The following is an 11,563-nucleotide window of genomic DNA, read 5'->3' on the forward strand; positions in this document are numbered from 1 at the left end:
CTATGTGACACCCAGATAGTGACGCAGTGCTTTGGGTTTGAAGTTTGACTTAATCTTTATTACAAGCTTTGTGTTTTAGCAATGCAGAAACTGGGATTAAAAACTCCTGCCTGTAAGAACATACTGTCCCCCATTTCTACTACAGCTGCTATGGGCAAATTCAACATGTTTGTGGGGACATGTGTGATACCTTTTGTACTATTCCTCTTGGCTCTGTCAGTGGCAGGCTGAGGTTCCTTACAATCCAGTGACCCCCGATGACAAGAGCCAGCCCTTTCTCAGGCACAAAATGCCCCCATAGTACCAGCAGATCAGCCTCAGCAAGGCAGCACTGGCCCTTTCCACCAACGAGCTGCACAGAGCTGGCCCCACTGCCCTGACCTGACATGTTTGCCAAAACCGGTGCCCACTTTCACCAACAGTTATCAGAGAGCTAATGTGTTCACCTCAGCTCAGGGTCTTCACGTGGAAAAACTTTGCAAGTTCTGCAGTATTCACAACACACTCATTGTTTTTGCTCACTTATGGGCCTTGGTTTTCAGCCAGACCTTCACCTTGCCTCTGCTTTTGTAAACTAGTAATCACACAAGGCTTGATTCAATAAGGAACAATTTTAAATCTCTTCCTAAATCAGCAAAGCGATTCAGTATTCTATACAATCTGAACAAAACAGAAGCATTTTGCATTCAGATACAGCTGGTCACAGAACCATGCAAATACCAAACCAATCTGTTCAAATTGACTCGTGCTTTATCTAACACACAGCAAGAGCTGACAACTGTGGAATTGTTTTGCTGTGGAATGGCTCTGCCTGTCAGTCTTGCAGCTTTCCAAATATCAGGCAAGCAGCATTATGACTCAGTTTTGGAATTCAAAAAACAAATGTCTGTCATGTGTCGTGTGACTTTTATGATTCATGAAAACAAACACAGCATCCAACTATCATATTACACAGGCAGAAAGAGTAAATAGCAAAAAAGAGGTCAGATCGAATCAATTCTTTCAAAAAATGTGGTTCTCCCCTTCCCCTCCCATCATGTCTCAAACCAAGGAACTCAATGGTAATTACTGGAAGTGGTGTTGGCCATACGGAGCAGTCGAGCCTTTCACTGGGCACAGAATCCTCCAAGCAACTAGAATGCCCAAGTACAACATTTACACAGATATTTTTCTTTTGAAAGTGAACAAAACTTCTGAAGTTCCCCAAGACATTAAAAGAGACGCACTGATTTGGTCCCTTCACATAACTGCATGTAATAATAACAATGGCTAATCTTGATTATGTTAAAATATAATGTAAAATACTTACTATAACAAAGTTTTAAATCTCTCTATATATGTAATATTAAAATTTAACCTGAATGAGTTAAAACATTTTCACATATCCAAAGCAAAATGAGAAAGCGAAATAATTAATTTCACTGTTTCCTTGATGAGTAAAAATAAAAATACCTCCTATCCAATTCAAAACGAAAATTCAGCTTTGATAAATATTTCCTTTCCACGAGAAAGCCTCATCATTTTAATAAGTCCCTTGAAATGTTTGCTTTAATAAAAACCCAGCGTTCAAGTCTCCGTTGGGTCTGGAAATTTTGGAATTCATGCAGATAGTAATTATTAGTGCTGACTCAGCCATAAATCAGGTCCAAATTTGACTGAGAATTCTGTAACTTGGATTTTTAAAGGAACTACTTCTATGAATGCAGTGTTAGAAATATTTGCTATATGGATTTCCATTTCATATCTTATTGGATCTGCTTTTCTGTCTAAAAAAAAGATGCACAAAACAAATGTTATTACATTTTATAGCATTTCATATGTGTTTAAACACTGTCATGAGCAAGAGTAATTAGCTAAATGCCTTATCCCTTGTCTCTTTTTTTAAATGAAAATTGTGATGAGTTATGCTCAGAGATATTTTTGTCCATGCTAAAAATACATATATGTATGCAATATGAGAGTAAGTTAACATATTACTATCCTAATTATTAGTACCATATGTCAGGTTAAATTAATATGTATTTTTAATTAAGAGACAAAAAATTATGCATTTGCCAGTAATACTCTTCCTCATATCAAACACTATAGATTATCATAATTCAGTATGCAGCAACTAATTGTACTTGCAAATGCATTTCAAAATGTTTTAGTTGTCCTAGCTAGCTCTATTCGCAAACTTCTCGTGATAAAAATCCAGCAGTGTATCAAGTGAATTTAGGACTCTTCCTCCAAGCTTTAGTCAAAACCAAAATTCTGATTCAGATCATGGGTTTCTCAAAGATGTCATTATTCTAGGTAGGAATGGGTAATGACCATTTATAGTCTGCAAAAAATAAGATGCCAGTAGCATCCTGAGCTTCAGCAACATCATAACAGCACAAGTTGTTTGACCGGAGAATTTCATAGTTATAGCTTGGTGCAAAGGCAATTCCACCAGCCTGCTGATATTTCATTTCATGACTGTGGCAAAACTTTTGTTCTGTTGGGGGAAGAAGTTGTTCATTCTATGAAGGAGGTAATAGCAGTATCATTCTTAATACCAAAAGCCCTCAGCACAAAGCTCTGCCATTTAAAGATAATTACAGCTTTTTAAAGCTTAAATCAAATTATGATACTACTTAAACATAAAATAGCCAATAAATTACCCTTTGCATTTGTCTAATGAACATTTTTAGTGCCAGCAGTTTCTTTTACAGCCAAGCACACTTCCGAGCAGTTTGATATACCGTTACTAAAATTGAACTTTTAGTCACTACAATAGTAATTGCAAGAGCAAATCAGGGAATACAAATCTCTGGTTTTGTCAAATGTTCATCCATCTGTTCCACACACAACAGCAGGAGAGCTCTATTAGTTTAAATGCCTTGTATAAATGAATTTATTTGTAAACTCAAAGCACAGAATACATTTTGCCCTGATGCAAAAAGCAACCAGTGCAATCAGCATAAGCAATTTCACCTGCAGTCCAGTGTGCAGCCTATTGTGCGACTGTTTTATCAACATGCTTTTAGATGAATGATTTTCTTTTCAGTCACTGCAGGAAAAGAGTTGCAAGCATGTGTTTCTGCTAACATGTGTGTATGTGCAATGCTTATGTGGCCTTTGCCAGAACTGATGAGAAACAGATGTGCTGGTGAATTAGTTCATTGTAAATCTCGTACCATTTTCTGTTGTGCACAGATTCATGTGGAGGACTGTAAACCCCCGAGCAAAACCCACGGGTCCTCTTCTTGTTGCTACATTCTGGCCTGACCTACCAGAGAAAATTGATGCTGTCTATGAGGCCCCTCAGGACGAGAAGGCTGTGTTTTTTTCAGGTATTAGCTTTAAGTTTTAAAATGTAAGTAGCCATTTGCATAAATATTGCATTGGAGCTCAGTTTCCTCTGGGCTGTAACAGGGCCAGGGAATGGCCTGCCCAAGAGCCAGTATAGCCCATGGGGATGGGTGACAGATCTCAGACATCCCATGCTGAGGATTTTAGGACAAAGGCTGGATTGGAAGGACTTTGAACAGCATTCAGCCTTCATTACAGCAAAGGGGAGCTATGAGCACCTGGAAAGATACATTTAACAGTAAGCAAGACTGAACAAGAGTCCATATTTAACATAAAATGCAACAACAGTGTGAGCTGTTTCCTCAGTCTCTGTTTTATCTGCCTTGGTGGCTCATGAGGCAGCGGGTACGGGCGGCCGGGTGAGTGGCCTCCACAGGAGAGGAGGGCAAGTGAAGCCCTGCTCTGCCCATCCCAAATCACACACATGGCTCAGCCATACTGGCCACAACAGTGGGGCTGGAAGGCTGTTTTCAACATGAAAAACTGAGCCAGCAAAAACTGGGCTCCAATATCTACTAAAATATGACTAAACACCTCCAATCATGTAAAAACCATATGGCAGATGCTGCTGTACATTTTCTGTACAGAAGGGAAAAAAGTAATTATAATCTATTCCATATGTCTCAAAGGCCATTTGCTGTAGTTTACACGGAGGGGAAAAAGAAAGAAGTTTTAAAAAGTTTTATTTCAGTCAAGCCAAAACACTTTAAATCTTGCATATACTATATATAAGCCTATTGCATCTACACCTCTCTCCCTCTCTCTGTAATTCCCAGGAAAATGTAACTAAACTGCTTTTAAAAAAATAAATACATAAGAACTATCAACAAACAAAGATTGATTTGAAAGTGACCTGTAACCCAACTATCTTAAAATACTTGCTACTGATACCCCCCCTTTTATCCTGAACTTCTCAGGAACTCAAATGTTACACCTTATACTTACATTAATGCTTTACTTTCTTTCTCACTAGCACAAAATCAAACAAATGTCCTTTCATAAAAGAATATTTCCATGGCTTTCAGTGAATCCAGTGAGGGTATTTACTAAGTAAATTCTAATTCCGTGTAAGGAATAAAGAATACCAGAACATCTTCCACAAGTACGTATTTGGAGAGACATTAGAAAATGTTGTATGACAGAAGACCATAGAAACAGGAAGCCTGGGCAAAAACTTGCTGTTAATCACTCAATAAAATTACTCAACAAAACAAATGAAGGGTGACCATGAGTTTCTGCATTGACCTTCAGGTGCCCACGCCTGGTTTCAGACCATCTTCATCATACAAGAAAATCTACTAATTTGTTTTAACATAACCTCAGCTGTACTAAGCTGAGACAGCTAAGAAGAAAGGAAGCAAGAACACAATGAGGTGATGTCTGTTGTGGAGAGGCAGAAGTAGAAACTGTAATCACAGTACACCTGCTCTCTAACTAGTGCTTCACAGAGGGTAAAATACTATAAAGACTAGTAGTAGAGTTAGTGCAATAAAAAGGCCCATAACAAAGCATAAATGAAGAAATATTCCTCTGTATCTGATTAATAAACAGTGTTTGTTTGCTCTGCCTTCTCTCCTATTTAGGCAATGAGTACTGGGTTTATTCCGCCAGTAACTTGGAGAGGGGATATCCAAAGAAACTCACCGCCTTGGGACTACCCCCTGACGTACAGCGTGTTGATGCAGCTTTCAACTGGGGCAGAAACAAGAGGACGTACATTTTTGCTGGAGACAGATACTGGAAGTAAGATACGTTGAAGCGGTGGTGGTGTGCTGTTAGCCACGCTGTGCCTCTAGGGCTGAGTGCACAAGGAGGTTCAGGAGGCAGGAACCAAACCCGGGGGGTTCACCCTTTGAGAATACAAAATAAGAGCTGCCGGGACAGCGCTGACAGCAGCTGTAAGCAAGGGTACCAAACCAGGGAGTGTGGCTAGGAAAGGGTTTCCGTACAGCAGCAGGACACTGGTAGGTATTTGAGAAAACAGCTTGCAATGGAAGAAGATATCTGCGAGTCTCACTAACAACCCATCCCTCCGCCCCTACATACCAGCAGCTGCCTGGGACAGCCTCAGGATCTGAAGTGAGGGAAGTTGTCCCTGCTGTCAGTTCATAGATCCTGCAAGAAGACTCGGACAGGAATTCCTAAAACATGGGCTGATCTCCAATCACTTGAAGCCAAAGACTGACCAGATTGTCTCTGAAATTCTTTCACTAAGCCACCAAGTTCAGAGGCACTAGATGTAAAAGAAGTGGCCATGTGACTAGCAAAGCACACTGGGGATGGCTGTAAATCCCTCCAGCAGCTGATGCACCAGTCACTAGTACATTTGCTCTACTAACAGAGTTGGCACTGAGGAGATCTGAACAAACCACATGAAGTATATCTGTTAGTGCTTTGGGAAAAATCTTGGCTTCAATTCATTCTGACAGTCTCTACAATCCTTACTCATGTTTCCAGTCCACACTCAGAGAAGTTTTTGTTGCAAAGAACACCACAAATGTGTTACTCCACAAATATCCACAAATGTGTGTAACTGTATTTGCACTAAGGTTTCTCTTGGAAAGACTGTATGAGAAACAAAATACGATGCAAGATAAGCAACCAAACTCAGGTGACCTGCTACTAATACTCTTTCCAGAAGAGATCCTGGACTCCTAGATGAAGAAGGAATGCCTTTAAAATGCCTGAAGTCTCTTAACAGTGGTAGAAATAGAGATCCTACATTGCACCTAATGAAGAGTCTACTAACAGTATTTGATAGAATTTCATGATCATAACTTGCAGGAAGATTTGGCACAAAAGATCATCTGAAAAAGCAGACACACCTCGGTGCTTTGAGGAATTTTGTGGGTTAGCTCTGTGCTGCCTGTCAGAATGGCACAAAACTAAACCAGAGACACTAACTCTTGCTTTCACCATCAGAGGTCTTTTCCAAGAACAGGACCTGAAGTTGGGAATGCAGACATTAAACAACAGGCTGAAAGTTGAACCACTCATGAACTGACAATTTAGAGAAAAGTTAAACATCAGAAGCACCCAGCAGCTTCTCCAGGCTATAAGGATCCTTTCTGAGAGATGCTCTATATAAAATATCAAAGGAGGTGTCACTATAACTGAGTTCGTTTTATATGAACATTAATTTCATGTTATGATCAAACTGGATGAGTATCTTTTTTATATCCTAATGGCTGTCGATTCCTGTAAGCAAATAAAATATCCTTTCACAATTGCCATTTGATCATAACTTTCAATTACTTTGAGGACAGCACTCTTCTCCATTATCTAAAGAAAAGAAAAGAACAACCTTAAAAGCTAAAGAATGCTATTCATTTTTTAATATCATACTGCAGAGACCATCTTAAACATTTGCAAACAGTTCTAATACAGCCATCTGCAATAATTCGGATTCCTAGCAACAACTACAGATGATGAGTTTGCAAAGCTGCTTGTCTCCTCTGTACCAACCATTGTTTTGATTAACTGCACTCCAGGGCCTCTGACTAATTCATCACTCTAATCACAGACAGTATTTCTATCAAAGTACCTTATCAATTGCAGTCACTGCAAAATGCATAATTTATTGTTAAGAAATCAAAATAAGCTTAAGTGATTTCTAGCTGTGCAAAGAAGAAAGCAAGCAGTTGACAAATATTTCAGAAAAGCATGCATCTGTTTAACACGGACACCACAACCCTGAAGTATGCAGCTGTTTTGTTTTATACAAGGACTCTGCCCCACGGAATCAAAGCAGTTACATACCATAGTCCTTCCTGTGCCATTATCACACTTACTTTAAGCAGATTTTTTGGAAGCCTTCTCCTCTCCCTCCCCAAGCTATTTTAGTGTTATTATAACAAGACTGTTAAGCAAAGTGAAGTTTTGCAAGGGAGAAGAGGAGCTGGGTCAGATTTCACAGATGAAGTTTTAAAGCTACTCAGGCAATCTACTAGACTTCCTTTAAATATCAAAGTTAAAAATAGTAAGTAATTTAAATTAATCATTTAAATTGACTTTGACCAAGCTACTGCTCATCTGCACTGGTGTAACTTTGGATACAATCCAAGTAGTTCCATACAGCAACAAGGGAAAGGTGACACATATACAGACACAGATAAATAAAAATCAAGAATATACATGCTTTCCTCCCTCCATTACCAGTCTCAGACAACCTCTCTGAGGTCCACTGCTCCTGAAGAGCTGCTGGGGTGACTGAGGCCTCACATCGAAAGCCTGGTTCAAACTCTATCCCGTGTCACTGCTCCACAGGACGTCCCCACTCTTCCCGCTCAGCACTGGCTCCCAGCTATAAAGCAGAAAAATGGGGAAATAAGGACACAGGTTTGCTCCTTCCACCTTCACTCTCAAGGACTCTGCACCCCTGAGACTTTTATTCCCTATATATGGAAAGGGAGATCCTGGATTACTTGCTTGTGGGAAGGTAAAACTGGCTTTGCACAGACCTGTCTTTGTGTACTCCAGTGGGAAGCAGACAGGGTGATGAAACAACTCGCCATCTGCAGATGTGGGTACAGACAGAGCCATCGCTTCTGAAGGACACTGCAAACCAGATGCCATTTCCATGCAATTCAACACATCTACACCAGCTGGGTTTTTCCTCTTTAAAGCATAGATCATGAAACCCATTGTGGTCTGGGTTGGTTTGTTGTTTGTTTGTTTTCTCCCAGCTTGCCATTTATCTGTTGATCATCACCAAGAGATAGGACTGGGTGAAAATAACAGGTTTTTGAAATGAAATGTTAGGGAAAGTAATTAGTAATTTAATAGCATACTATCAATTACATGGATTATAAAGCATATTTCATGTAAGATTTTTTAAAGATAGCCATTTCACATTAAAATCTGATACCTTCAGATACTGGCTACTGCCAGAAAAAAAATTACCTTTTCTAGAATCATGTTTTAAAATGTAAAGCCATGTTTCTGAAAAGGGTTTTTCTTAGAAAGTATATTTTCAATTCAGCAAGAACTGCATTTCCAAAAGGAAAAATGTAAAATTTCACAGGGTTTTAAAGGATTCAGGAATAATAATGAAACAGAAACAATGTTACAATCTCAGTTATTACATTTCTGTTTGATTGTTTTCTGTAGTCACATTTGCTGAGGACTCCCTGAAAAATTCCAGTAAATTTTAAGTACAGAATTTTAATGCGTGTATATAATTTTCTTTAGGTACAATGAAGAAAAGAAGAAAATGGAGATTGCATCCCCTAAATTCATTGCCGACTCTTGGAATGGAGTTCCAGATAACCTCGATGCTGTCCTGGGCCTTGGTGACAGTGGTAAGCTGCAATTCTGACTTAAATCTCTACCAAGCTCTCCTATTTGTCTGCTGTTAAACTTCCTGGAGACTTTAATTTCTTGTGGCCCATGAGTAGCAACCAAATTCCCATTCAAATTTGCAAACTACTGTTTCAAAGAAACTTTGTTTCATCTCGTTATTTTCCCATTAAATATCAGTTGCTAAATTCCCTACTAGTAACAGTTTAAACTTTTTAAAATGAAGCATTTAGGGAATATGACCTCTCCTGAATATTTTTACCCAAGCAAATAATAATAATTATGCTAATTTCCCTTTTCATGAAGCTTATTTACTTTCAATCTGCTACTACTCTTTATCATTTACTTCCTTGATGCTGAACACTTTGCCAAGCTTAACAAGGCAAGAAACAGTTTTTATTAGCATCTTCCCTCTTTTCTTCCTTCCTTGCCTTTTGTGGGTTTTTTTGGTTGGTTGGTTGGTTTTCTGGTTTTGTTTTTGTTTGTTTGTTTTTAATGCCTTAAGCATCTTGAAGCATCCTACTGCTTTCCATTATGATGATGTTCAGGTCTAGAAACCTGCCACACAAGCGTCCCGCAGGCTATGGAGAAAAGCAATCCATGATGCAGTCCCTTGTATGTCAAGGTCTCCCTGAGGGTTGGATCCAGGTCCATGTTGGTTTTCCAGTTTGGACATGGGGAAAATTAGCTCTGAGATTTCTCCTTCTAGTGTAGTTTGAGACAGAGACTAAAGCGACTCCTGCCACCCAAGGCCTGATGCACAGGGTGTCCTCACACCAGTGTCCGTGGCTCAGAAATTTACAACTTCTGACAGCCCCACAGGTTCCTCGGCCCCAGCATCACCCTGCTCTAGCACAGCCAGAACCCAAATGTGGTAATCTCCTTGATCACAGGCACAAATGGGTTGTATTTTGCTTTTCTTTTTTTAACCTCCTATCAACTGCAGCTGAGAGCCTGGCCCATGGTTTTAAGTGGCCTCATATTTTACACGAATACGTGTAAATGCCTGGAAGCACTGCTGATATCACTAGTCTCTAGTTGATTTTCAACATCTATTTTGTCAGTAAGCATTTCTTCCCAGAAAATTCTGGCTCACAAAATGGTAACCTGACTTCAGGCTCCATTTAAGAAGACTGTTCTTCTCCAGGATAGGAATTTTTATGTATTTTAAAAATAAATCTTTTTATTGTGTATAAATATTTCAGGAAATAAGTTCATTATGCTTCATGAAATCAAACAGACTAAAAAAATTTGATCAAGAATTATGTGCTCTATAATCCGAATATGCTTTTTTTATTTACCTTCACAGGATACACCTACTTTTTCAAAGATCAGTACTATCTACAAATGGAAGACAAGAGTTTGAAGATTGTTAAAATTGGCAAGATAAACTCTGACTGGTTGGGTTGCTGAACTGTATGAGATATTAATAACCAAATATTTACTTTTTTGTTATATGCCTTATCTGTAATTAGAAATAGAATTGAACGCTAATTACTGGACCAGTCTGGTACTGGCACCAAAACTTTAAGTACCAGTACTGTACACATCTGATAATTTAAGAGTGTTTGCCTCCTCAGTATACAAAAGATGTTTACGTATATATTCTGGTACAATTTTTCCGTTTTCATGCTAGTCATAGTTATGCCAGTGACAGAACATCCATCTTTATCCATCATTCTTTATTCCCCTGGTGCTTAAACAAAGCGTTGAAACCATTGGAGACTGGATCACCCCCTGTGTTAGACACATCCCAAATAGGCTCAGATGAGATGTACCAGCAGTGCACTTTGATTTTTTTTTTTTTTTTTTAAATACAACTCTGTTATAAATAGATGGTTTGTCTTGATGTTTTTCACCCTTTTGCAAGTCTGATCATTACTTCCATTTATTTACATAATAATACAGAAAGACTGTCAAAGGCACGGGTTGCCTCGGGATTTGATTTGTGTTGAAGCATGATGGAATCATGGCAAGAAAGTGTAAAGTATTGTTTTAAAGTACTTTTTATTTTAATACCTTAGTTAAATTTAGCAATTTGCTTCATGCACTTTGTTACTACTATATAACTTGTTTATATGGATGGAATGACTCAGATTTTTGAAGTCAATGCGTTATACATAAAAGTCAAGTATTATTGTTTAACTCTATTTTCTGTTCTTTATAATATTGGGGTTTTCTTTGGTTAGGTTTTTTGCTTACGCATTGTGCAACAGAAAAATGTTCTTTTCACAGTCTGATGGAATGTTTCTCATTAAAAAAAATAAAACAGAAAAGAATGTCCCACACATGAAGTGCCAACGATACAAATAAAATCAAATTACACTGTCAACACTTCTCATGGCCAGGCTTCCTTTTATCATTTGAAATTAGAAATTCAGTAGCAAGTTACAGTAAAATGCCTGTCAAAGGAAAGACAATATTACCCCAATATGTAACTGCATACAGGATTTATTTAGAAAGCTAGATTATTTTCTGTTAGTTCTAAGACGTAACTGCAGCAATTCCCATTACTGAGCTGATATGGTCCCACAGCTCCACGAAGCCCACTGCCTCCTCAGGACAGTCACCGTGTCTGTCTGTCATCCGAGCTCCTCCTCCTTATCAGCAAACTGCCTCACCACAACCCAGACAGGAGAGTCAGCACACACACAGTAGCAAATGCATCCTATAGCGAAGGTAAGCTTGAGAAACAGAGATGTAAAACCTTACTCCTGACTGTGAGATCAGACACCATTTGGCCAAGGATCTTGTCCAGCGTCATGAACGTGAAACGTTTAGTGAGACTCTATGGGCTGCACCACACCAGTGGTCAGCCCAGATCCTCCACAACATCTCTCACATTGAGTCCATGATTCACAGAACTGGCTGGTAACCAACTAACACCTGAACCAATGATTAGTTCTTACATCCCCTACAACTTCATGTT

The 11,563-nt window shown here is 38.9% G+C and overlaps 1 protein-coding gene across 1 annotated transcript in view; it reads left to right on the forward strand.

The window, feature by feature from the left end:
* MMP2 (matrix metallopeptidase 2) overlaps nucleotides 1-10,966 on the forward strand; it is a 34,104-nt gene extending 23,138 nt beyond the window's left edge. The window contains exons 10-13 of the mRNA XM_082062381.1: nucleotides 3,181-3,317; nucleotides 4,920-5,079; nucleotides 8,527-8,636; nucleotides 9,944-10,966. Coding sequence (XP_081918507.1) covers nucleotides 3,181-3,317; nucleotides 4,920-5,079; nucleotides 8,527-8,636; nucleotides 9,944-10,047 — 511 coding nt within the window. The 3' untranslated portion in view covers nucleotides 10,048-10,966. The remainder of the gene's footprint in view (nucleotides 1-3,180; nucleotides 3,318-4,919; nucleotides 5,080-8,526; nucleotides 8,637-9,943) is intronic.
* The last annotated feature ends 597 nt before the right edge of the window (nucleotides 10,967-11,563 follow it).

This window comes from Streptopelia decaocto (genome assembly GCF_964273445.1).
Source record: "Streptopelia decaocto genome assembly, chromosome: 11".
In the NCBI taxonomy this organism is placed as follows: domain Eukaryota; kingdom Metazoa; phylum Chordata; class Aves; order Columbiformes; family Columbidae; genus Streptopelia; species Streptopelia decaocto.